The sequence below is a fragment of the Saccopteryx bilineata genome, chromosome 2, assembly GCF_036850765.1.
Source record: "Saccopteryx bilineata isolate mSacBil1 chromosome 2, mSacBil1_pri_phased_curated, whole genome shotgun sequence".
Classification (NCBI taxonomy): domain Eukaryota; kingdom Metazoa; phylum Chordata; class Mammalia; order Chiroptera; family Emballonuridae; genus Saccopteryx; species Saccopteryx bilineata.
Window position 1 is genome coordinate 369,940,624 of NC_089491.1, and position 27,932 is coordinate 369,968,555.

At 44.3% G+C, this 27,932-nt stretch overlaps 1 protein-coding gene and 1 pseudogene across 1 annotated transcript; both read left to right on the forward strand.

The window, feature by feature from the left end:
• The first annotated feature begins 2,977 nt into the window (after positions 1-2,977).
• Positions 2,978-5,029, forward strand: CCL4 (C-C motif chemokine ligand 4). Its single transcript, XM_066255385.1, has 3 exons — positions 2,978-3,273; positions 3,985-4,099; positions 4,673-5,029. Exons 1-3 carry the CDS (start codon positions 3,198-3,200, stop codon positions 4,758-4,760), a joined length of 279 nt encoding a protein of 92 aa, XP_066111482.1. The 5' UTR covers positions 2,978-3,197; the 3' UTR covers positions 4,761-5,029.
• Positions 5,030-14,776: 9,747 nt separating this feature from the next.
• Positions 14,777-14,907, forward strand: LOC136327817 (U4 spliceosomal RNA; annotated as a pseudogene).
• Positions 14,908-27,932: the final 13,025 nt, after the last annotated feature.

Below are 27,932 nucleotides of genomic sequence, written 5' to 3' on the forward strand. Positions count from 1 at the left end.
GGTTCTGCTCTTTCTTTTTTTAACTAAAAGACATTATTTTTCGGGAGAGTTTTAGGTTTACAGAAAGAGTGAGCGGAAAGTACAGAGCCTTTCTATATATCCTTTTGGCTCCCTCTCCCCTGCAATTTTCTCCTATTACTCACATCTTGTTAACTTGGATGGTTTGTTACAATTTCTGAGCCAATATTAATTCATTATTATTAATTAATCCATACTTTACATTAGGGTTTATTCTTTGTGTTGTGCATTCTGTGGGTTTGACAAATGTATGATGACATGTATCCACCAGAAACAATTCATAAGTTTTAAGAAATTGCGCACTGTGCGGCTTCGTCCCGCTGGGAACGTGAATCATGTCTTGGTTTAGTGTGTCTACGCTGTACACACTGCCTGCCAGTGAGTCACTTAGTAGCCGTCTCAGTTATCAGATTGATTGTTGGTTAACAATCAATTGTATTCAAGTAACACTTATTTTACTTGATTATGGTTCCAAAGTACAAGACTAGTGATGCTGGCAATTGAGATATGCCAAAGAAAAGCCAGAAAGTGCTTTCTTTAAATGAAAAGGTATGCATGTAGTATAAGATAAAACATATGCAGTCTATGTAGGGTAGTGCTAGCTGAGGTTTTAGGCATCCATTTTTAGTGTCAAGATTGGCCACCTCTGTTTCCTGCTCCTCGGCAGTTCTGTCATCCCTCCTGAGAGGCTGGTACCTTCAGAGATTCCCTGAAGGGCCATCTCAGAGGGTCGCACCTGTAAAGGAAGTCTGGTCATCTTTGGACCAGGAGTTGGAAGACTATGGGTCTTTTTATTTTCTTCTTCTTCTTCTTCTTCTTCTTCTTCTTCTTCTTCTTCTTCTTCTTCTTTTTCCAAGTGAGAGAAGGGGAGATAGAGAGACAGACTCCCATATGCGCCCTGACCAGGATGCACCCAGCAACCCCCATCTTGGGCCATGCTTGCAACCAAGCTATTTTTAGTATCTGAAGCAGAAACTCCACGGAGCCATCCTCAGCACCTGGGATCAATACGCTTGAAACAATCAAGCTATGGCTATGGGAAAAGAAGAGAGAGAGGGAAGGGGAAGTGGGAGGGATGGAAAAGCAGATGGTCGCTTCTCCTGTGTGCTTTGACCAGATCGAACCCAGGACATCTACACGCCGGACTGATGCTCTACCACTGAGCCAACCGACCAGAACAAGACCTTGAGTTTTAACACACATCCTGTGTGACCTTGATCAAGTCTTTTAACTTCTCTAGGTTTTGCTATAATAGCAAAAACAGATTTGGGATCATATAAAACCATGGACATAGACATGCTGGGAGAAATCAAAGGACCAGGGCCTTTGCAAGGTCATATTTCTGCCAGGGTTGCAAGTCCTGCCTGCATCTGGGAAGACAAAATGACAAAACAGATATGAAAGTGCCCAGAATAGAGCTATGAGCACAGTATCGGTAAAGGGTGTAGAAGGGGAAACCTCTATATTACCACGAGTAACAGGGAAATGAAAGGTTCCCCTGCAGTGTGTGTGGCGGTGACCCACAGAATGCACTTGGAGCTCCGTGGAACCACGGTTGACTCCTGCTGTCATTTCTCACACCACTGAGCTGGAAAGATTGAGTCCTAAAATAGTATCCCTTAAAGTAAAACCACTGTGTTTGTGGGTTGAGGGCAGGGGACAGAGGGGAATTATCACCTCACATTTTCAATAAAGTGGGAGGATGCTCAGTTCATTCCTTGTTCACTGAGCTAAATAGAGTTCACATCCTGAGTCCATGTGACCTGTACCCCCGCTGCCGTCGCCACCCCCTGCTAAAACTGGTAGTCTGGGCTGCCCCTGGACACTTATTAAACACATATTTATTGAATAGCTACTGTATACACAGAGATAGGCATAACACATTTTCTGTATCAAGGAACGTCACTTTCTAGTAGGGGAGGTAATGGATATGTTACAGGTGACATGCAGTGGTGGGATTTCGCTCATTCGCACCGGTTCACACCAGTTTAGCAGAACTGATACCTACTTTTTTGTTGAGTTCGGCAAACCAGTTGTTGAAATGGCACTTGTAATCAGGGTTCTCTCTAAAGTGGATGCCTGGGTAGCTGCCCAATGTGAAAATCACAAATTTACATTCTTTACTCTTTTTTATTATTATTAAGTGAGAGGCGGGGAGGCAAGGACAAACTCCCAATGTGCCCCCCACCCTGGACCAGAATCCACCTGGCGAGTGCCCTACCAAGTGATGCTCTGCCTGTCTGGGCTGCTGCTCTGTTGCTTGGCAACAGAGCTATTTTAGCACCTGAGGTGAGGTCATTGTGCCAACAGGGTGAAAGAAAATGGATTTTAGAGTTAGAAGAAATTCATGTCAAATCTTGGCATGGCCACTTAAGATTGTGGTCTTGAGATTACCAGTGAACTCTCCTCTGTTCTGCGACCTTTATCACCTCCCTCTTGGCGGAATAATCACGCTCCTGCTCAGGGGCAGGGTAAGGCTTGATGTTTGGTGTATAAGGCAGCTTGCCCACTGCCTGGCACATAGCAAATGTTCAATAAGTAGTTTGTTGTCCTGCTAAGTCATTCTGCACATTCAATGCTGGATTTCTTATGCCCAAGGAAACATATAGGGCACTAAGTTCACTCAGCCCAGTAGAATGTGGCTCAGGAATGTGACATGGAGTCCTAGCACCCCGTCCTTCTTGGGGCCAGGCTGTGACAACCCTGGAAAGATTGTCAACACGAAGCCTCCAGCTTCTGGAGGTTCCAACCACCACGAGCAGCATGATTCTCATCTACAGCCCCTCCTAGCAGGTGTGAATGTTTCATCTTTCCTCTCGGGTTTGCAATTATCTCCTCTGTCTCAGTCGCTACCTTCGGTGTACCACTTCCCTCTAGGGTGCAGCCCACTTGTCCCCTCCTCCTCTTCTTCCTCCTTTCCACTGTGATGACACCACCCTGGGGGAAGAGAAGCGTGCAGAGTCCTCACTCTCAGCTAGCTTCAGTTTCCGTATTGGCACCGTGACATCATCTCTACCCTGGAAATTCCGCTTGCCCTCCTGTGCTCCCACCTCTGTCCCAGCCTTCAGAGTTCCTATAAAGAGGGGATCCCAACTCAGTACCAGCACAGAACACAGCCGGGTTCTGAAGCTTCCAGGCTCTGCACCTCAGCTCTGGGAAAGCCTCTTCTCTGCAAGACCATGAAGCTCTGTGTGACCGTCCTCTCTCTCCTCCTGCTGGTGGCTGCCCTCTGCTCCCCGGCGCTCTCGGCACCAAGTAAGTTTGTTGTTTCAGCTCCTACTTCTAGAGCCGGGGTGTAGGCAGAGCTCACTTTCCTAGTTGGGGCTGGTCCCCCAGTGGCATCTGGGGAAGGGACAAAAGGGAGCCGTTAAATGTAGCATCTCCTAGACCAGTGGTCGGCAAACTCATTAGCCAACAGAGCCAAATATCAACAGTACAACAATTGAAATTTCTTTTGAGAGCCAAATTTTTTAAACTTAAACTATATAGGTAAGTACATTGTTATTAACTTAATTAGCATACTCCTAAGCTGGCCTTTGTGCCTGCACGTGGTATTTTGTGGAAGAGCCACACTCAAGGGGCCAAAGAGCAGCATGTGGCTTACGAGCCGCGGTTTGCCAAACACTGTCCTAGACATTCAGAATATTCAAGTTCCTGTTTTCTTAAGAAATGGTAACTAGTAGACTTGTTTAGGGAAGTCCCTGTCTCTGTGTGTCTTGGTTTCCCCATCTGTTAAATGAAGGGAGTTAGATGTGTGCTCTGAGACCCACTCCAGCTCCTTGACCTTCCCTTAGGATCCTGTATTCAGAAAAAGACTCCTACGCTAGGTGGGTGGGATGGGTTACAAGGGACCATATTTGGGGTTCTGGTAGCTCCACAGAGATGCCCCTTGAATATCCATAATGAAAAGCCTGAAGAGCAGCTCCTGATAGAGAGCTTCGATCTCACCATGGCCTTTCTTTCCAGTGGGCTCAGACCCTCCCACGGCCTGCTGCTTCTCTTACACCCTGCGGCAAATTTCTCGCAACTTTGTGACGGATTACTACGAAACCAGCAGCCTTTGCTCCCAGCCAGCTGTGGTGTAAGTATCAACCTCTGGGCTGCCCTGGGAGGCAAGGACAAGGGCAGGATTCGATAAGGGGCCTAACTTGGGCAGGGAGAGGATCAAACAGTAGGGAATCGAGTCTGAGAGCTGAAACCGTCCCAGAAAGCAGTAAGAAACAAGGTCATGAGGTCACCTGTTGAGTCCTGGAGGGGGGTTGGGAGTCAAGGGACAAGATGGTGGGTTTATGGTGAGGAAATCAGCCAGAAGCTAGAAAACCGGGGAAAGTAAAAACAGATCACAGGAAATGTTGGCTGATTTCTTAAACCATGACTAGAAAAAGGTGTGGAAACGTTATTGCTAGGCGCACTCAGGAATGAATGAGGGGATATAGCCATATTGATTGTAAAGCTCATTGGTTCCCAATCTGGGCAACCTTGAGGCCACAGCTAAGTCCAGGGTGGAAGTTACAAGGAGTCTATATCCAGTACCACCCAGGAGGGTCTTGCCCCCACTAGAGCTGTACAACATGAAGTGTGGTCAAGCAGAGGGAGATGTCTACCACAGACAGGGTCCCATGTGATTCTAACCTGTTCGCTCTTCATTCTACAGATTCCTAACCAAAAGGGGCAGACAGGTGTGCGCCAACCCCAGTGAGGCCTGGGTCCAGGAGTACATAAATGACCTGGAACTGAACTGAGCCGCCCCAGGCACAGGGGCAGGAGGCCTCCGGGGGAGCTCGCCTGAGCCTGTCGCTTCTGAGTGAGATATACCTGCTCCACGTTCACGACTCCTCTCAGTAGTCCCTGTTCCTTCTCTTAATTTAATCCTTACTATGTGCTGTGTTATTGTATTTGATGTTATTTCCATAATTTATGTTGGTTTTGCCAAAGGACACATGTCCCCTGTGGGGATGGTCCACTGTCACTGTTTCTCTGCTATTGCGGATACACGGGTAGTGCAGTTCATTCTGGGTGTTTTCATAATAAAACTAAAAATGTAAATATATACAGACAGTTTCTTTGTGTTTTCATTCGATTTGGTGTGAAGGGAATTGCCTGGTATTATTAAATGGAACAAACTACCACTTCCAAACACAATAAGAATGAGCAATCACAGAGGACTTCATATGGGCTCAATGCTCTAAAGACACAATCCCAATACCTTCACCAAGGATTTTAACGCCCTGATGAAGTAGGGACTCTTACCTCCAGTTTTACAGATGAGGAGACGGGCACAGAGGTGGTGTGACTTGCAAAGGCTTGTAGGTTGTTTGGGGCGCACAGTGAGAGGACGACCCCAAAGGACAGCTGTGAGGCTGAGGGTCGTCCCGTCAACCTCTGAGGAGGCGTTGTAAACAGCAACAGCAGTACAACGTAGAGGGTCATGCAGAGTCAGAAAAGTGGGCCTCTGATTACTAGGAAAGTCACCCTGCCTTACAAGACATCAGTTTTCACACCTGGAAAGTGGGGGTCATATAATCCACTTTGAAGGGCTGCTATGAGGCGATGTGTAAAGCACCCATCACAGGGTCTGGCGTCTGGAAGATTCTCTCTTCCCTTCTCTGAGCCTTAGCTTTTCACTTATAAGGGGCATAGTGTCTCTCTTCCTAGCATCATCGTGTGGATTAGATTCGTTAGTGGGTCAGCTCTCTAAAGCCCAAAGCAAAGGTGGAGTGTTATCCTGAGCACAGAAAAACAAATGTCAGATTTGGTTCTGGAGGGTTGGGGGAGTGACCTAAAAGCCCTGTCTCCTTAATAACCCTTCGGTCAGAACTGTTACATGAGTGAGAACAGGGCTCTGAGATAGAATTACATTCACAATCAGCCTTGAGCTACAGAATACAGACTTGTGTGAAAAGGGGCTAGCAGCAAAGAGCCTGACTGGTTTAGCTTCTGCTCTCCACCTGCCTAGATCTGAGCTGTGCCATACATGAGCCACTAGCCACAAGTAGCTATTTAAATTTCAATAAATTTTTTTTAATGAGAAGAGGGAAGATAGTGAGACAGACTCCCGCATATACCCCGACTGGATCCACCCGGCAACTCCCATCTGGGGCCAATGCTCAAATCAACTGAGCTATCCTCAGCACCTGGGGCCGCCGCTCAGCCCAATTAAGCCACTAGCTGCCAGAGGAGAAGAGAGAGAAGGGGGAAAGGGAAGGGAAGAGAAGCAGATGACTGCTTCTCATGTGTGCCCTGACTAGGGACCGAACCCCAGACGTCCACATGCTGGACCTACACTCTCCAGGGGTCCCCAAACTTTTTACACAGGGGCCAGTTCACTGTCCCTCAGGCCGTTGGAGGGCCGCCACATACAGTGCTCCTCTCATTGACCACCAATGAAAGAGGTGCCCCTTCCAGAAGTGCGGCGGGGGGCCGGATAAATGGCCTCAAGGGGCTGCATGCGACCTGCAGGCCATAGTTTGGGGACACCTGCATCCAATGAGCCAACCAGCCAGAACCTCAATTAAATTTAATTCAAATTAAATTAAATTTATAATCCAATTATTCAGTTGCACTAGTTATATTTCAAGTTCTTGTTGGTCACATGTAGCTAGTGACTGGCTCCATGTTGGACAGCAAAGACACAGAACATTTCCATCATAGCAGAAAGTCCCATCGGATGGCACTGTCCTAGGGCCCAAAGGGAATGAATGGAGGGGACTTGGGGTGACCTAAAAGGGTAGGGTGTGGTCTTTGGCTAAAGATACTCAACTCCGTTCTGAGAGAAATGGTTGGGGGAGAGATGAATGGTCCCTAAGCCTGAGACAAGGTATAGGTCACCATAGCAGGCACCCCAAATGTCCACATCCTAATTTCTATAACCTGTGAATATTACCCTATATGGCAAAAAGGACTTTGCAGATGTGATCGGGTTAAAGATTTTGAGAGGAAGAGATTATCCTAGATTATCTATTTGGGCCCTAAATGTAGCCAAAGTGTCCTTATAAGAGGAGGCAGGGGGAGATTTGATGACAGAAGACAAGAAGTCAATGTGGCAACTGAAGGAAGATGCTACGCTGCTGGCTTTGAAGATGGAGGAGGAGGCCAGGAGCCAAGGAATGTAAGAAAACAGCTGAAAAAGTCAAGCCTCTCCCCTACAGCCTCCAGAGGGAAAGCAGTCCTATGGACGCCTTGATTTCAGCTCAGTGAAACAGAGTTTGGACTTCTGACCTCCAGAACGTTAAGAGAATAAAATGTATGCTGTTTTAGGACATCAGGTTTGCAGTAATTTGTTACAGCAGCAATAAGAAGTTAATACATGACCAACTAAAGAGTCACTGAAACTGGCTCCTTCTAGCTCAGTGTGGAAGGTAATGAAACATTCTAGAAGATGAGACAAACTTCCCTGAAAGAGAAACCCAGGGTGAAGTGGACATGTTCCAAGGTGATGAACTATAATGAGGGGAGACATCTCAAAAGGAGGGTCTGAGTCAGCAGCTGAAAATGAAGGCTGAGGCTTCACCATGGCTACAAAACCCATCAGCCAGGTTAAGAGGAAGCCTGCCTCTTCATGAGACTCCTGTAGCCCTCTGAAGGTGGAAGAAACCTTGGATCCTGTCCCAGTAGAACCTGAGCTCTACATCGATCAGGCGTCCCTGATTTGACTTCCCCATGCAGTGGGACACTCCTGCTTATCAGCAGGGCTGGCAGCCTCTTTGAGACTACTCTTGAGGCGGCTATGAGGATTTTATTTATCAGTGCCGACACCAAATGCCACTGAAGGAAAGACACGACTGACACACAAGTTAGTTGCAAGAATCGCACAGGCAGTTTATTACTCACAAATCCTTTTGGCGTGCCTGAGTACAGCTTAAGGGGGCCCCGTCAGCGTGTTCCTCTTGGTTGTCCTTGGTCAGAGCGTGTGGAGACAGTCCGTGCCAACCTTGGAGTCTGGGTGACTACTGCAGCAGGGTGCCCTTAGATTTAGTACCTTTTCTGGCCAACGCCTTATAACAGGTGTCAATCTACAAGATTACCATCTCAAACTACCTTTTTGGGAGCTCCTCGCAGGGAGCCCCTTTTATGTTAATCTACTGAAATGTTACATCAAGCCACTTTTAAGATGTTCTTAGGGAAGCCTCTTGTCTACATCAACCCACAGAGTCATGACATTAAGCCACTTCTTATCTACATATAACTTCACACACACACTAACTGAGCCCTGCGTGAAAGGCAGAGTTTGTTTATCATATCTGTACACTCTGTATTAATTCCTATCCAGACAGCATAACTTTATTTAATTTTCTTAACTGCTTTTAATATTATATCCTAATTATTTTTTATATCTTCCATATTTGTCTATATTTCCATATATTTAATTACTATAACCTTATATTACTGTAACAGATTCCTATCTGGAAGATTCTATCCTTTCATTTGTCAAATCAAGTCCAGAGCAGAGCTGCGTCCTGTCTCTGGCTGTATTATTAGAGGGGGGCAGGGTTAGGTTCAGAATCTGGGTCTCCTCCCTCACAGTGAAATCTTTCCCCCCACACCTCCCTGCCCCCAAGCAAACCGGAAGAGAGAAACCCAGTTCCCCAGAGCCAGCGCTACCAGGGAAGGCTGTAGGGATCCTGAATTCCCTCATGAAGAAATGCTTCCCCCAGGAATGAGAGACAAAAGCCTGGAATCCTCGTGGTGGGGCAATGTGGAACTTCACCTGTTGCACAATCTGAGACTTTGCTTTTTCCCTTCTTGTCTTCATAAAACTTCCTTTTCTTACCATGGGGCCGCAGGGCTGGTATCTCCTTACTTGACTTTTCAGTTGAGGTGTCTCTGGGTTTCAGGCATTGGGCCGGAGCGAGAACAGGACCGGGGACAGACGCTACTGTGTGCAGCAGCCTCTAGGAGCCCAGCCTGTGGTTTTCTACTCTCTGTAGTGTCTGCCTACCCCGTTTCCCTTTCTAGACAGGAGGGAGTCTGTTTCCTCGTGTCCTGAGAGTTATGCAAATCTTCTGTCCTCTTCCTAGTTCACCCCAACCCAGAATCTTCTGTAATGCTCCCATGACATAAGCATTTTCCTCCTTGGAGGCTAGGAGCTGAGCAAGCAGAAGCAGGGACTGAGGATGCAAATTGAGCTGTGGATAGTGACAGAAACCACAGCTCTTCCTGATGACTGAGCCCTGCGGTCACAGGGCTGTCCTGAGCTGCTTTCCTACTCACCCTTCTCAGACCCAGGGGATTTGTCCTCTCTCTCTCTCTCTCTCTCTCTCTCTCTCTCTCTCTCCTTGTTGTCTCCACCTGTTCTCCCTTTTTCACGCCTCTCCTCTTGAATTCCACTGAGTCAAAGCAGGCAGAAAATGGAAAAGGATGTAGAAATTGAGACAAAATTGTGACTGTATTTTTCTACCTTTTAAATAGTGTGAGCAAAAAAAAGGGGGCCACATACTAAACCTGACAAGCCCAGGGGAGGCCAACATGGTGCAGCTTACAAACTCAGAGACCTATAGGAGCCACATACGATGGTCTGAACAAAAAAATTCCTAACTAAAAGCGGGTCATGGAGGTGGTCTTATGCCTGTAGCTTCCTTGGCAAAGGTTGATCTTGACCTTAAGTGAGTCTGTCTGTTGTCTTTGTGCATCTAAGATAACATACCTTTGAAATGTCAGAGTGATTTTCTTTTCCAGACTCCTCAAAGGGACAGCAGCGGCGCCAGAGCACAGACAGACTCCACTGTGACCTTGCTGCCCTCATACCCTCTCTGTGCTGTGAATGGCAGCTGTCCTGTGCCCACCAGTGTAAAAGGAAGGTGTGTCTCCGTTTTGCTTTTTATCTCATCCCAGAGATTTCCCCCCATTTCGCTTCCTCCCACCCCCTTCATCTACCACCAACACATTTCATGTCACCCTCCTTACAGCTCTTCCTTTGATCCTAATGTATATAAAACTAAGCTGCAAAACTGCCGTTTTCTGGAGCATTTTCTCAGTCTGTTGCTTCCCAACGATGATCATCAGTTTGGCTCAAATAAACTCATAAAAATTTTCTACAGGTTAAGGAGTTTCTTACATCAACAAATAGCTTCCTTTTTAGATATATAACTGTGTAAAATATATACATTTAGAAGAAAAGAGGAAATTACAACTCTTTTAGTTTGTGAATTAACAGGCTTAATTCACTTTATTTTTCTTGTATGAAACTGTGTGGTGGTCACAGCGTGAGCCTGGGTCCTCCACACAGAAACCCTGGTGTGCGTCTTTACAAGATGGTCAGTGAATTCTAGATTTAAATATTTTAATACTTTGAGGGTATTTTTTTATTATCTTGCTGGTAAGAATTGCTGCTGAGAATTCTGAAATCACTTATTAAGGTAGCAGTCTTGTTTTTCTCTCCAAAAAGTTATATAATTTGCTATTTTAAAATTGTACTTATGTTTCTCTGTATTTGTCCAGGTTTGGTATTAATTAATTAATTAATTAATTCATTCATTCATTCATTCATTCTAGACACTTTACTAGGATATTTTTTTCCAGAGACAGAGAGAGAGTCAGAGAGAGGGATAGATAGGGACAGACAGACAGGAACAGAGAAAGATGAGAAGCATCAATCATTAGTTTTGTGTTGTGACACCTTAGTTCAGTGGTTCTCAAGCTGTGGGTCGTGACCCCTGTGTTTTGGTCGTTCGACCCCCACCGGAGTCACGACCCACAGGTTGAGAACCACTGCCTTAATTGTTCATTGATTGCTTTCTCATATGTGCCTTGACCGCGGGCCTTCAGCAGACCGAGTAATCCCTTGCTCGAGCCAGCGACCTTGGGTCCAAGCTGGTGAGCTTTGCTCAAACTAGATAAGCCCACACTCAAGCTGGCGACCTTGGGGTCTTGAACCTGGGTCCTCCGCATCCCAGTCCGATGCTCCATTCACTGCGCCACTGCCTGGTCAGGCCTAGGATTTTTTTTTTTTTTATGCCAGGAAACTCCTGGCCATCATCCCTTTCAAACAATCCAGCTCCTCCTTCCCCTGGCCCCTGCAATCTGGCAGGCACACCAAACCCTGGTGGTGAATGGCTGGGGCGGAAAAGGGCGGGTGGTGAGGAAAGAGCAGGAGTGAGGAGTCCGGATGGGTTTATTCCCTACACCCCTACAATCAAGTTCCTCAGGAAGTATGAACCCGTTGAGCTGTGTCCGATTTCTCATCTGTGACTTGGAAATGCTCAAAAATATGACATTGTTGGGTTGACATGGACGTGATACCCGTGAAATTCTGGGCATGGATGAGGCGCTTTCGCCACCCTACTTTCATTTGCTCATGTGGCAGCTTTTAATCATTAGTGCTCTTGTTTGCCGAGTGGGGAAGGCTGTTACCATTGGTGCACGGAGCCCGTGGGGAAAGCAGCGCACGGGTGTGTGTTGTCCTTGGCCAGCTGCCTGCGGGGCTTGAGCTCCAGATCACAATGTGGCCCAGCTCATTGGGCATGAGGCCGATCAGCCTCCCTCTGCCCTGCTTGCCCTTCGCAGAGCCAAGGCTTCAAACAACAATGTAGATTGGATCTCTCTTACTGGCTCCCTTCTCTGAGTGTGGAACTAGAGACTCCCTAAGGCCCAAGACATCACAGTAATAGCTGCCCATGAATCTCAGGGGGATGCAAGTGAGCAAAGAGAAATCCAGAGGCTCGGTGTTTCATGTTTGTGTTGCTGTTGTTGTTTTTGTTTGTTTTCATTGCAGCTCCATGCCCCCCCCCCCCGGCTTAAGCACAGATTGTAGGGACTGGAGGTAAATCCAGGTTATAGTCCCCTGGTCAAGCGGATCCCCATGTCCTCTGGCAACTACAACCTTGTTATTGAGCTGAATTCTTCTACGTCAGCCTCGTCTTTCCCAGAGGGTGAGTCTGCCCTACTCCCCACTCTCTTCAGACCCAAGGACACCTGGTAGAGTCAGCTGGCTGCCTGGTCTGACAGGCCTAGCCGGTGCTCCCTGTGAGTTAGTTTATGTGCATGGTGGGGGTGGGGGAACTTGACAGGAAGTCTACGGTGCTATGTCAGAGACAGGGGTGGAGAAACTGGCTTTCCACCTGTCCTCAGCCAGTGTCTCACAGTATTCTGAGCCCTGTGAATGAGAGGCAGTCTCCCATTGCTGTCCAGAGCATGTGACCATGTGAGCAGGTGAGGACTAATGGAAACATGGCGCCATCTTGGCACGTGGACGGACTCTCATCTTGGGATCACTTGGAGAAATTGCCCTGCTGCACAGCACAGCATGGCCACAAGGACACTGACAACAGGAGTGGCGATGGGCCTCCAGGTGCAAGAGACTTTGCAGAGAGCAGACCACACCACGAGGCTCCATGAGAAGGCTCTGGGTGGGTTGTCTGTGAGCACATGTTGACACCTCAGGAACTACGGAAATTCGTGAGCAAGATTAGGGAGATGGGTTGGGAGGATAAGGCTATGAGATAGGAGCAGCAAGGCAACCAGGTGTGGGTAAAAATAGAATATGTGCGCTGGCTAGTGGCACAGTGGAGAAAGTGCCAGCCTGGAGCACCGAGGTCACCGGCTTGATCCTGAGGGCACCAATTTGATCTGAGATCACCAGTTTGAGCCCCAGACAGGGCTTGACCCCGAGGGTGCCAACTAAATCCCAAGAGTTCTGGCTTGACCTTCAAGATTGCTGGTTCGAATCCCAGTCAAAGCACATATGAGAAGCAATCAATGGCAAAACTAAGTGGAACAGTATGTTGATGCTTCTCTCTCTGTCTCCTCTCTCTCTCAAAAAAAAAGACTATGACCTCTTTCCTCTCTCTAGGAAAGACTGTTAAGTCTTGGAACCTTGGGCTTAAAGTTACATGATACATTAGGTACAGGAAAGGTAAGGAAAGACCTTTTTGGAAGAAGTGCTCCTGGTCACTATAGAGACTGGAGGCAGTATGGTAGGAACCCAGATGGTGCCTGGAATCCTTCCTGCGATCAGCACGAGGGGAGGAAGCGGTTAAGGAAAGTCCAGTGCAGCTCGCCGCAGGTGGGCCTTCCTGCCCTGGCTTCTCCCAGGGAAGCTATGGCTCATCTCACTCTGCGCTGTTGAGATGCTTGCTCAAGGCCAGGAGAACCTGGACTGGGTGTCGGAGGAAGCCTCAGAACTATTTGCAAAATCAATAAGGCATCTTCCTCCTCTGTTTTTCTTCGTAGTACTAACCTATAATGTATGTCATGTTCTAAATGTTGAAATAGAATCTTTGTTTTCAATAATATTTATTTTCTCTTTTCTTTACCCTCTAACATAGAAGGTCAATGCTTTCTATTTTAATCCAAGGTTATTTAATAGAGCTTCGTTGGTATAGGACTGTGGATCATGGAAATTTTTTACCATTTATTCTAAGGTTGTAGAAGGAATATTAAGATGGGATTAGGATAGAAACAGAAAAGTGATGGAAGTTTTTCAGGAAAGTGGCCATAGGACCCGCCACTACAGACAGCAGCTGGATGTGTCTTAGGATTTTTCTACTGGGGAAGGCTGAGTGTGTTGGTGGTTGCACCCCGAAAGTGAATTGAATTAGGAAAGCGCCTTGGGGTATGAATGTGAATGTGCCCGTGGCACAAGGGTGGCAGGTAGGAGAGCCCTCTTGAATTAGTTATGGGACTCCAACAATGCTCTCTATTTTGAAAAAACACCAAAACCTTAGTGGCCATATTTTCATAAAGTGACCCTGCCTCCTTGGCATTAGCTGAACTATCCAGACAGACGTTTGAGTCAATCTTTTTCTCCTCCTGGGAATTTGTAGTACAGAATAGAGAAACACAGGAACTAGAATTATTAAAGCTGAGTCACGTTAGTGGCAGCACCCTCAAGAGGAACTTCATAAAGTTAAAATACCTGTTACTTATTCATTCTATAAACAGCTCACTCTACAGACACTGTAGGCATACAGAGGGATCAGACTCTGTGCTCACCCAGATTTGGGGGCCATATGTCAGGGGAAGGTGATTACACTCACCACGCACAGGCCCTTACACATGTGTCGTCTCACTTTATACTCACTACAACTTTCTGATATCGTCGTAGTAGCAGAATTTTAGATTGTACAGGTGAACAGACTAAGTGTCCAAGAAGCTAGATGACTTGCCCAGCGTCACACTCTTAACGAGTAGAAGGGCCAGTCTTCTCCTCCAGGTCTGTCTGGCTTTTAGGTAAATGCTCCATGCCCTGTTCCATGCTGGCTGTCTCTCCCAGAGAGGGAAGATGTTCCCTGGCGGGGTTCTCCTGGCCACATGTTAAAGTTTCGATAGGAAGGCATGTACGGTTTATCTACGTTCCACATTTAACGCGAGGACACAGGGAAGGTGGAGCAGAAGAGCATCTCCTGGATCTTTGCTCTTCCCACCTTGTCATTTGCAACGGGCTTTATAAGCTTTAAAGGAAAATTTGCTCAGAGCCCATTGGGATACCCACCTGCTCACCATATTTGTATTTTTTAAAACAAAGAATTACATCTATTTTTGGTAGGCAGTTTTCAGTCAGCCAAAGCGCTTCACCACCTCTGGTGGTGGCTGGCTGGCTCTCTCATATACAGCCTATATGTATAGCCTCCTGACCACCCATCGTTCCTCACTTCTGTGATAAGAAGTGGGGTTGGCACCACCTTCCTAACAGAGCAGAAATGGGTCCGTGTGTGAACAGGTTCACAGAATTCTGAGGCTTCCTCCAGCTAGGCCAGGTAGCGTGAGTCTCCTCCCTCGCTACCTGCCCATGCATACCCTCTTTAGATAAGAAAGTCATGTAAGTTTTGCACAGTGGCAGTATCGTAGCCAATGAGGTTTATCTGAGGTGTGATTATTGCTAACGGGAAATCCTATTTAAACACACACACACACACACACACAGTAGGAAAGATTTTTTCAAATGCTCTTATTATGTGAACATTTGATTTGCCTTCTCGAAATGCCTAGTTCCTGAGCACGCTCGAGGCATATCACATACATAAGGTGTGCTTGCCCTTGCTCTGATTTTGGCTCTTCTGGAAGTCTGCGAACAGGTTGTCATAAAAAGATATCCCTGGGAAACAGTGCCTTTCAAAGTTATTTCTTAATCCCAAATGAAACTTGACTTAGAGAAAAAAAATCACAGATCCCAAAAGGGCCTTTTGGTGGAATGAACCAAAAGCTTCATTCTCTTGGAAGTCATGCCTACTCCTTGCAAAGTGATTGAGAGAACAAAAAATGACACCTGTAGAGCCAATAAACCGATAAACACCAGTCCACTGTTGTACTTAATAGATCCCCCACCCCCAGTTTACACAACCTGCTCGTTTATTTCCAGCTTGTTTCTCCAAATCATTTAACCAAACCTCAGCGTGTGAGAGGCTACATACACTGCAGCGTGGGAGAGGTGTGTGTGCAGCGCAAGCTGTTTGGACAGGCATGTGGAAATAGTAAGTAGGTCAAAATAGAAACATTGGATATGGAGCTGGGAAACATATTATTTCATTTCAGGAAGACTTTCTAACTGTGATACACACTCTGGGTCACAGCCCCTACAGGACCTGCAGGAAGTTGACACTTTCTATCTTAATCCAAGATTAATTAATAGAGCTCCGTTTGCAAGGACAAATCAGCATTTCTAATTCATTGGCTCTTAAGTTTGATTATCTCCTACTGAAAAAGTACCCTTCAAAAAGAACCAAGGCTATATCCCTAATTATGTAAGTACATTAATTATGGCAAAGGAAATGGTGGATAAGTCACCCTAGGAACTTGAAATAAAAAGCCAAGTGTGTGAGTGCATTACTGATACAATACTGACATAGCTCTTTGGGGGTCATGATCCTATATAACTTAAGACCTTCACATTTGACACTCGTGAAAAATTCCTTGAGCATTATTCTCAAAGGTACCAGACAGTAAACTGATGAGGAAATGAGCTGAATAAACTTTTTCAAACTATAAGTCAATTTGCATTGTTATCTCTCCAAAAGGGCACCTGAACCAGTCAGAGAATTCTCCCTCCATAGTGATATGGAGCAAAAGAGCCAGATTTCCATATGGGTATCAGAAGTTATTCAAAATCATTCCTATCCCCAGCCCCGCCCACGGCATTGAGTTTATAAACTGGCCGGTTCCTATGTGCGGGCAGCACACTGCCCACTGGCCGGGGGCTAGGCGCCACCCTCATCCGGGCAGCTTTTCTGGCTTTGGGATGGAGGTGCCTGGGCTTTCAGACTTGGTACGATAGATAGGTCAGTGTGCTGAGGGTTTCCCGGTCTCCAGCCTCTGGGGAAATGAAAAAAGGGAACCCAGCCTTTGATCTTGGGCTGGTTTGTCTGTGGGAATCCTGCATGATTAGGCAGTATTTCTACAACAAAGAATGAAAGGTTTCGATTATGAGTTTCAGTTTGTTAGATTCATGTGAACATTGCTTTCTAAGTCACTGCGTAGGTTGAGTAGTTGGGAGCATATGGAATCTCCTCATGTAAGGGAGTATGGGTTTCTTCTGAACCTGGACTCTACAACAATCGTTGTGTATTTTAGGGATGCCAAGATCAACACCTGCCCAGAAGAGCCAGACAGAACCCGTGATGCCTGCTTCATCAATGCACTAAGTGTCCCACAGGTCCGAAATGCTGTGGCAATGGTGTGGACCATTGTGCAGGGACACTGTCCAAGGAGTCAGTGAAAGGAAACAAGGACCTTCTTGTGGCCTCCTGTCATCTTCTCAGGGCAAAAGGAGCACCCACCTGCCCTCCGTACACAGAAGTCTGCATACGTTCCGGGGAAGGTATGTGTGTGGGGCGGTGCCAGGGAGACCAGGACTGCGGAGCAGGAGGACCCGACAGCAGCAGTGGGTGTGGCCAGGGCTGCTCACCAGCAGCAAGAGGTAGGACTTCCTCAGCCCAGCGGGAATATGTGCTTGTCCTGCCCAACCTTTCCAAAGTGTGTTAAATAATGAACTCTTGAGTGTGGTTTTGAAAGTCTTCATCGTAAAATGTAAACAAAATGGGATTCTTTGGAATTCTCCATCCCTATTTCCCTTGCGTTCAGTCATTTTCAACATTTTTCAATATGGAAACTTCTTTTTAAGAATAACTTTAGGCCCTGGCTGAGTTGCTCAGTGAGTAGAGCGTTGTCCTGGTGTGTTGAAGTTGCGGGTTCGAACCCCAGTCAGAGCCCATATGAGAAGCAAACAATGTGTGCACAACTAAATGGAACAGCTGAACGGAACCTAGGAAATGGATGTTTCTCTCTCTCTCCCCCTCTCTTCCTTCCTCCCTTCTTCTCTCTCTGAAGTCAATGCAAAAAAATTTTTAAATTATAACTTTTAATGTCTTTATCCTCCCCCAAATACATATTTATGGTTGAAAAAAAGACTACAGTCAAAACAATATAAACAAATAAATAAATGGCAACCACAATCTCATCACCCAAACATTCCTGCTAATCATTCAGTGTATATTTTCCACAAGTCTGTGTCTGTATGTACAAACTGTTAGTAATGTCACAGTTTTTACTTATCAAAATATTTTGATCAACAGTTTATTTTTTAACTCTTTATTATGGGAAATTTTAAACACACACAAAGCAGACAGAATAGCATAAAGATAGGCCATGTACCCATCCCCAGACTTAATCACTGTCAGTATGTAATTCTTCTACCACAACGCCATTCACTTCCCCTCATCTTATGCTATTCTGAAGCAAATTCCAGACATTATTTTATTACATATTATCTCTGTCTGTATCTCTAAATGATAAGAACTCCTTTTAATTGTGATTTATCTTACCTTTTGGTTATTTTATTTACTGTTATGGTTTCATTTCCCTTTTATTAGATATATGATCTTTCACTATGTAACCTACTGTATTTGTGTAATATCTCCCTTTCACTCTTTCTTGCTACATGTCTTGTATTTAGAAAGTTTTATTCATTTGATCTAATAGTTATCTTATACTAAGACCTTTAAGTACTACCCTTGCCCTCCTCTATTTTTGGAGTATTACCTCTAAGCATCCTACTGTGAGTAATAGTCATAATAAAATTAACCAATTTCCTGTTTTTCTTTCTCTCCCCTTCTTACCCTGAACCCTCAACAACTTTGTTTTAGATTGTCTTGATTCGGGGTGAACACTTAATTTTTTTTTTTTTTTTTTTTTTTTTTTTCTGAAGCTGGAAACAGGGAGAGACAGTCAGACAGACTCCCGCATGCGCCCGACCGGGATCCACCCGGCTCGCCCACCAGGGGCAACGCTCTGCCCACCAGGGGGCGATACTCTGCCCATCCTGGGCGTCGCCATGTTGCGACCAGAGCTACTCTAGCGCCTGAGGCAGAGGCCACAGAGCCATCCCCAGCGCCCGGGCCATCTTTGCTCCAATGGAGCCTTGGCTGCGGGCGGGGAAGAGAGAGACAGAGAGGAAAGCGCGGCAGAGGGGTGGAGAAGCAAATGGGCGCTTCTCCTATGTGCCCTGGCCGGGAATCGAACCCGGGTCCTCCGCACGCTAGGCCGACGCTCTGCCGCTGAGCCAACCGGCCAGGGCCTCGGGGTGAACACTTTATAAGTTATATAAATGTCTAATCACCATGTTGCACATCTGAAACTACTATAACACTGTATATCAACTAATTGTAAAAACAGGGGAAAAAAAAGATTGTCTTGCTTATTCTTGGTTTTTGGAAGTTTCATATAAACTTCAGAATCAGTTTATAAATTTTCATGAAAAATCCTAAGAGTTTGATTAGAATTATATTAAATTTCAATTTGGGGAAAACTGGCATCTTTATGGTCATGAGTCTTCTAATCCATGAACAGGGCATATCACTGTTTATTAAACTACTATTTCCAGAATTTTTCTTAGTAATCTCATGTAGTTTTCTGAGCATAGTTTGTTAAATTTATACTCAGGTAATTGATGCTTTTTGGAAGATATTGTAAAGGCATTTAAAAATGTCATTGTTTAATTGTAAGATTTGAAAAGCTTTTAACCAGTCTCTCCTCCCATCAGACAGCTGTGAGCACGATGCGGGGCGGGCAGGGACTGTGGGCAGGGGAAACGTGCGTCAGGAAGGGCTGTGCTCATGTCTGCTCCGTTTTTCAAATAGGTTGTCTTTTTTATTTAAAAATTTTTTAATTTACTTTTTTATTTTAAAATTACAGTTTGTGCCTGACCTGTGGTGGCGCAGTGGATAAAGCGTCCACCTGGAAATGCTGAGGTTGCCGGTTCGAAACCCTGGGCTTGCCTGGTCAAGGCACATATGGGAGTTGATGCTTCCAGCTCCTCCCCTCGTCTCTCTCTGTCTCTCCCTCTCCTCTCTAAAATGAATAAATAAAAAATTAACAAAAAATGTAACAAAAAATAAAAATAAAAAAATAAAATTACAGTTTGCTTTCAGTATTATTTTGTATTGGTTTCAAGTATACAGCATAGCAGTTAGACAATCATATTCTTCACCAAGTGTCCCCCCGATATTTCCAGCACCCATTTGGCACCATCCATAATTATTACAATATTATTGGCTATTTCCCCTGTGCTGTACTTTACATTCCCATGACTATTCTGAAGCTACCAATTTGTACTTCCTAATCCTTTCACCCCTTTCACCCAGCCCTCTATCCTGCCTACCCCACCACAGCCAAATAGGGAAGTCTTGACTTCCTTCCATCCTGACCTGTTCAGGAAGAATTCGGAGTCTGGCTCTATCTGAACTGTCAGAATTGTGTGCTCATCCAGAATTGTGTCAGAAATACACATGAACACCTGAGGTTTCCCTCTGCTCCCACCCTTCCTGAGGGAAAGGTGGGTCGTGAGGACCCTTTATCTCAACACTTTCACGTACGAGAATCCTGAAAAAATTTTCAACATTTTGAAGGAATACATACTCATTATAGAAAAGTCAGAAACTACAAAACAAATCAATGACAAAATGTGCCCATAATCTCATCACCAGGAGATAAACATAATTGCCTGTTTGTTCACACCCTTATATATTTTTTTCAGGGGGCATAGTATAAAATAGTCATTGGATCACACTCCATAAACATTTTAAAACTTCCTGCCCCCCTTTTTTCACTCACTACTAAGTAGTGAACAGCTTTCCAATGCAGTGGATGTATTGCCACAACTCTTTTCCCCCCAAAGGCTTTAAAGCATATTGTGTATTTACCATATTTTGCTTACTAATTTTTGACCGGTGGACATTTAGGCATCTCTAATAGTTTGCTATCAAAGGATTCCCTTGGGAGTTAATCCTTCCAGGAACCCTTGATTATTTTCTTGGGAAATGTTCCTAGAAATGTTACTGCTGGCTCAAAGGGTGTGTTGTTTTTTTAATCCAAAGATACATTGCCATATTTTTTTGTGAAGATGTATTTCTTACAGAAAAAGTTTGATAAATTTTGAAATGCAAAATGCATTTTAATTCTTCACTATTTGGCCTGACCTGTGGTGGCGCAGTGGGATAAAGCGTCGACCTGGAACACTGAGGTCACCAGTTCGAAACCTTGGGCTTGCCTGGTCAAGGCACATATGGGAGTTGATGCTTCCTGCTCCTCCCCCTTCTCTCTCTCTCTGTCTCTCTCTCTCACTCCTCTCTCTCTAAAAAAAAAAAAAATCAATAAAAATAAAATATTAAAAAAATTTTTTTCACTATTTGACAATAATAATTTAATATGAGTTTTCACTTTTAAAGCTCATACATTTTAAAAACAGCTGAGTTTGTGAAATATTTACTTGTGTTTAAGGAATGTCTCAGTAATCTCTTGCAATGAGTTGGAATCCTCAAGGCAGGGAAGAGAGTGAAAAACACATATTTGGCCACCTCTCTGTGCCAGGTCTTTCCGAATACATTATCTTATTTAATTTTGAGAGCTTTAATTATGAGACTTCTATTTTACAGATGAGGAAACTGAGGAATGAAATAAATGCTTTTTTTCATTTGTTCACCTTGCTCTGATTCCTCTCTATCCTCTTTCTTAAGCACTTGGATCACACTGTAAAATAATGACACCAGGAAGCTGTCATACCTACCGGCGTCCCCAATTTGCATTAAAGATTGGTGTCCTCTCCCTCCTGGAAAGCAAAGCCTGATCACCTTGCTCAGGGGCAAAGCCTAGACTAGAATTAGCCAGCCCCACTGCGCCATCTGCTGGCTGTCACCACCCGGTGCATGACCTACATGGCAGAACTAGCTAGAGGTGAGGTGGAAATATCTGTAAACCTTACACTTTTGCATTTTTTAAAAGATTTTATTTATTGACTTTACATGGATAGGGAAACAGGAAGTATCAACTCATAGTTGCTTCACTTTAGTTGTTCATTGCTTGCTGGTTGTATGTGCCTTGACCAGGCAAGCACAGAGTTTCAAACCCGCAACCTCAGTGTTCCAGGTCAATACTCTATCCTCTGTGCCACCACAGGCCAGGCCACTTTTGCATTTTTAATCCTCAAAACACCTTATTGTGCCCTGGCCTGTTGGCTCAGTGGTAGAGCGTCAGCCTGGCGTGCGCAAGTCCCGGGTTCGATTCCCGACCAGGGCACACAGGAGAGGCGCCCTCCACTCCTCCCCCTGTCCTTCCTCTCTGTCTCTCTCTTCCCCTCCTGCAGCCGAGGCTCCATTGGAACAAAAGATGGCCCCGCGCTGGGGATGGCTCCTTGGCCTCTGCCCCAGGCGCTAGAGTGGCTCTGGTCGCCACAAAGCGACGCCCCGGATGGGCAAAGCATCACCCCCTGGTGGGCGTGCCAGGTGGATCTCGGTCGGGCGCATGTGGGAGTCTGTCTGACTGCTTCCCCGTTTCCAGCTTCAGAAAAATACAAAAAAAAAAAAAAAAAAACCACCTTATTGTAAACATCATTATTGTTACTGCAAGTGCTTGAAAACGGTCTCAAGGAGATTATGTACTAAACCCACATCAGGTAGCTTTCTAACACACCATGCTGCCTCCCTCAATGAAGTAATTATGAAGAAACACTAGCCACATCATTCTGTAGTTTCCTTCAAACTATTAAAACTATAAGGCGAAAACCACCCAGCATCTTTGCATAGAGTGGCCACAAGTATGTGTTCTGGTGTGGTAGCTGCTGACCATACTCTGACTCTCTCTCATGGCGGGTCTCCCCACTTGGGACCACTTCTTCCTGCTCAGACCCATCTCTTCCCATTCTCTACGAAGCCCAATGGGAGCAAGTAAGCTCTGTGCTGATGGGGTTTCCCCACCTCTGGTGGGCTCACTGGGCTTCCTCTGAAACTCCCCTCCTGTCCCCTAGTCAGGACTCACAGAGCCCCACCCTGAGGAACTGAAACAGAGGGCCATGGAGGCTTCGGACTGGGGACAGCTATTCCTAGGTCCTTTCCTCCACAGAGAGTTGGCAGCAGGATGAGGTTTGAAGTCACACAGACCTGATTCATACCCTGTGCCCTCCTTTTCCTAGCTCTGTGGTTTAGTACAGGTTACTCAAACTCCCACAGACTCAGGCTCATTCTAAAATGGGAATAATAGTTGCTGACTCACAGAGCTTTCTAAGAAGTATATGAGACATGTTAAACACTTAGCTTGGTGCCTGGCACATAGCAAGTGCTCAATAAATGGTGGCCCGGAAACAGGGGAGGGTTGATGCTAGGTAGGCGCCTTCCCTGAGGCTCTGTTGGTCAGTAGGGAGCATTAGCATCATGTGGAGGTGAAGATCCTGAGGCCTGGGGATAGGCAGACATCCTTCTGGCTTTAGACTTTGCCACTTCTTGGCTTTGGGACCATTTGGTGACCTTGTGTATTCTCTCTGTAAGGCCCATAGTCTAGGGTCCTGCCTACTTTTAAAGCTTTAGATTCATATTTTCTATTGGCTCATGAGGATTCTTTTTAAATGCCATAAACATTGAGACACTCATAAGATAGCCGAACTTTTAGTATCCAACGGGTTTAATGCCAACATGCACGGTAAATTCAGTAATGCCACTGAATGGAAGTTCATGTTATTATTTACAGCAGTCTTTACTTATATTTGAAAAGAGTATTACATTATTTATTCACTTGACAATATATGGGCTGCATATGGACTTGCTAACCCCATGCATTAACCCTGTTGTCTGATGCTGCCTGACATATACAAGTCTTTGGAAACTGGCTCCCAAGAGCTTGGGCTGCCATACGTCTAGCTCTGGGTCTCAACTCCAGCTTCCCTGGATGTTTGTGACATGGTCTGCAGTTTGAGGGTCATCCTGGGAGTGGACCTTCTAAAGTCTGTGTCATCCTTTAATTTTTCAACTTCACCCAGAACTCAGAAAAGATCAAGACCTCAGGTTCCTGAAGTCCCCTTCTCTTAAATGGATGAACCAAAGGCTTTTCCGCTTTCCCTCATTCCTGCCAGGGTTTATCTCCACCCTATTCTCGGAGTAAATAGTCCCATTAGATTTTCATGCCTATAATTGGTCCCCAGTTTGTAGTCGGGAGTAAGTTGATTCCAGACAGGCAAACCATAACCTCAGATCTACAGATGGTGAGAAATTTATGTGGGAACAGCCTATGTTGGAATGCTCGAGTATGTCCTATAAAACATGGAACTCTATGTTGACATACAAGTCTTTGAAAGAAGAACTGCTGAAATAGTTCATCCGCAGTTGTCCCTAAGACAGCAGTCTTTATAGTGGAAACAACCATAAGTAAATATTTGCTGTCTGTATATAGATTAAAGGAGGAATATGGCAAATGCTGAAAAGCCATAATAATGGCATATAATTCTAGTCTTTGAGCTGATTTTAAGTTGTTTCAGTATAAAGCTGTCCATTGATTTGAAAAAGCAATTTGCCATTTAGTGGAAGTTTCCCAGAGCCATTGTTGTTGATCCTTTGAAAAAAGGAACAATAATAATTTTGAGGCTCAAAACCTATAAGCTGTAAGGGTCGCCTATGCCCCTTGATAATCAAGGAAGCGACAAGAGCAAAATATGGAAGTGTATTCCATGGGCTATTAGATGGTTCAATGTGCCCAAGCTGTAGCTGCTCTTGCACTAATCGAGCAGCTGCCCTAAGTTTCTCCTGAGAAAGGGGCCATTGATCTACCCATACAGGATTATCTGATTTCCAAGTAATTGGGTCTGCACAATGCATTATTGGGATAGCAGGAGCTACCAAGGCCCCTATGCTAAATTTTGATATCCTAATCCACACCTTCTGGTATTGGGTGCCATTTCTATGGGGGTGAGAATTCCTCGCTGTTCTTTCCCTAGTCCCTTAGTGGGCAAAAATCCCCAATCAAGCATCTAAATACTGACTAAACCCTTAGAACTGACAAGCAACGCTCCCATATTTTTCAAAACATCTCTACCCCACAAATTAACTGGCCATCCAGGGAGCACATAAGGCTTAAAAAAATCCAGAATGACCTTCTTAATCTTCCCAATGTAAAAAACTAGAACTTTGTTGAGGGGATTTACTCTGCCCTATACCTTGTAATTCTGTGGCTGCTGCATGAGTGGGCCAGGAAGGAGGTCAATGTAGCTTAGCAATAACAAATACATCAGCTCCAGTATCTAAAAGTCCTTTAAATTTATGCCTTTATATTGTTAGTTCCATTTCAAGGTATTCCTGACCTATTTTTTTAAATCCAATTGGCAAAATCAGAGGAGCCAAATCACCAATTTTCTTGGGACCCCTTTTGCAGGATGTGGCCTGAGAAGCAGAATTAGCATCCTTATACTATTCTAACTGCCTGGATTAGCCCTGAGACAAATTCTTTTTTTTTATTAATTTTAATGGGGTGACATTGATAAACCAGGGTACATATGTTCAGAGAAAACAGCTCTAGGTTATTTTGACATTTGCTTATGCTGCATTCCCATCACCCAAAGTCCAATTGTCTTTCATCACCTTCTAACTGGTTTTCTTTGTGCCCCTCCCCTCCCCCAACCCCCTTCCTCTCCTCCCCCCCACCCCGTAACTCCCACACTCTTGTCCATGTCTCTGAGTCTCATTTTTATGTCCCACCTATGTATGGAATCATATAGTTCTTAGTTTTTTCTGATTTACTTATTTCACTCAGTATAATGTTATCAAGGTTCATCCATGTTGTTGTAAATGATCCAATGTCATCATTTCTTATGGCCGAGTAGTATTCCATAGTATATATGTACCAAAGCTTTTAATCCACTCGTCCTCTGACGGACACTTGGGCTATTTCCAGATCTTCGCTATTGTGAACAATGCTGCCATAAACATGGGGGTGCATTTCTTCCTTTCATACAGTGCTATGGTGTTCTTGGGGTATATTCCTTACAGTGGGATAGCTGGGTCAAAAGGCAGTTCAATTTTCAATTTTTTGAGGAATCTCCATACTGTTTTCACAGTGGCTGCACCAGTCTGCATTCCCACCAGCAGTGCAGGAAGGTTTCCTTTTCTCCACATCCTCGCCAGCACTTATTCTGTGTTGTTTTGTTGATGAGCGCCATTCTACTGGTGTGAGATGATATCTTATTGTGGTTTTAATTCTCATTTCTCTAATGATTAGTGATGTTGAGCATTTTTTCATATGCCTATTGGCCATCTGTATATCCTCTTTGGAGAAGTGTCTATTCATTTCTTTTGCCCATTTTTTGATTGGATTATTTGTCTTCCAGGTGTTAAGTTTTACAAGTTCTTTATAAATTTTGGTTATTAACCCCTTATCAGACACATTGTCAAATATATTCTCCCATTGTGTAGTTTGTCTTTTTATTCTGTTCTTATTCTCTTTAGCTGTGCAGAAGCTTTTTAGTTTGATATAGTCCCATTTGTTTATCCTGTCTTTTATTTCACTTGTGTGGCGACAAATCGGCAAATAAATTGCTGCGAGAAATCTCAGAGAGCTTACTGCCTATGTTTTCTTCTAAGATGCTTATGGTTTCATGGCTTACATTTAAGTCTTTTATCCATTTTGAGTTTATTTTTGTGAATGGTTTAAGTTGGTGGTCTAGTTTCATTTTTTTGCAGGTAGCTGTCCAATTTTCCCAGCACCATTTGTTGAAGAGGCTGTCTTTATCCCAATGTATGCTCTTACCTCCTTTGTCAAATATCAGTTGTCCATAAAGGTGTGGGTTTATTTCTGGGTTCTCTGTTCTGTTCCATTGATCTATATGCCTGTTCTTATGCCAGCACCAGGCTGTTTTGAGTACAATGGCCTTATAGTATAACTTGATATCCGGAAGTGTGATACCTCCCGCTTTATTCTTCTTTTTCAAGATTGCTGAGGCTATTCGTGTTCTCTTCTGGTTCCATAAAAATTTTTGGAATATGTGTTCTAAATTTTTATATTGTTTTCAAATTTTTAGGCTAGAAAATGCTTGTTTTACTGCAAAAATAATTACAATACTAAATATATAAAATATCTATATACTGCAAAATCCCATGAAATAGCAAAAAATCCACAATACAAAATTAGATATATACAATTTAAAAATCTGTGATACAGTGAGACTGCGAAAAGTGAACCACAATATGGCAAGGGATGACTGCATTTATAATATTTATCTGTATTTGTGTTTATAAAATCTGGCACATAATGGTGCCCAGTAAATACCAGTTCCTTTTTCCCACCCCGTTTCCCTCCATCACTCACAGTGTTCTTCACTCTTTGGTAGTCTTTATTATTAGGTAGAAAAAGCTTGGCTTAGAGAACTTGATTGAAAATTCATCATTACTTAATACTAAACACGGATCTATGTAAGGTGACTTATCCTCCTTTAGGGAGGACAGTCCTTCTTTTTTTTTTTTTTTTAAATTTTTATTTATTTATTCATTTTAGAGAGGAGAGAGAGAGGGAGAGAGAGAGAAAGAGAGAGAGAGAGAAGGGGGGAGGAGCTGGAAGCATCAACTCCCATATGTGCCTTGACCAGGCAAGCCCAGGGTTTCGAACCGGCGACCTCAGCATTTCCAGGTCGATGCTTTATCCACTGCGCCACCACAGGTCAGGCAACAGTCCTTCTTTTGTAAGTTTTATCCTTCTTCAAAAAGTGTCCTCCTAGATGTCCTCCTTTTTGATATTGGAAGACTAATCTGTAAATGTCCGTATTCGATTGATGCAGAGTCAATCCATTGCATGTGATGTGCCATATTTGTATTTGACATGACGATTTGTCAGGGATCAGTACAGTGCAGCAAGACGCAATTCTGAGATGCATGTGCTCCACACGGGAGACCTTGAGAGAGTGCGTAATATACCAAATGCGCAAATGGCTTCGTGTAGTTCTTACTGAAACATGACATTTTAGACTCACGATTATTTCTTTCTCAGTGACTATTCAATCATAGACAGGTAAGCACAATTCACGTTTTATTAATTCATTATTTATTTAATAATTTCCAAATATGTATAATTTTATTTACAAGTATTTTCCCAAAATTCAAGTTTTAAAGTGGAAATCTAACCTCAAACCATATTTATTAATAATGCATTTTGATTAAATTGTTGCATAAAACAGACATTTTTAATTAAAAAATGATAAATACACCCAAATATCACTCCAAATTAGTGGTTTTGTTTGATATTTAGTTTTACTAAATGAGTACTTTTCTTACAATTATTATTAAAAATTAATAGGCATGTAAGCATAATTACAATATAAAATATTACAAATGTTTTTATTATGCATTTATCATATTATAGTGTATTATTGTTGCAATGAATAAAATGTTTCCTTTATTTACAATATTGTTTTCTTCAATTTATTTTTGTCTTCCTTTTCATTGTAAAAAAGTTGGTCACTTTAATCTATGTCAGTCAGAAAGGTCAGCTGCCTGTCAGGGCTTAAGCTTCTCAACACCTGGGACCTGCCCCGGGTTCCACGTGCTGCCCAGATCAGAAGGAAGAAGAGGAAAAACCTCAGCACATCTCTGCCCATCTGTGCTGTCACCAAAGGAGACTCCACTCAGCAACATGACGTGGGGGGCATTGTCCTCCCTGTAGCCATCCCCACTCGCAGTACA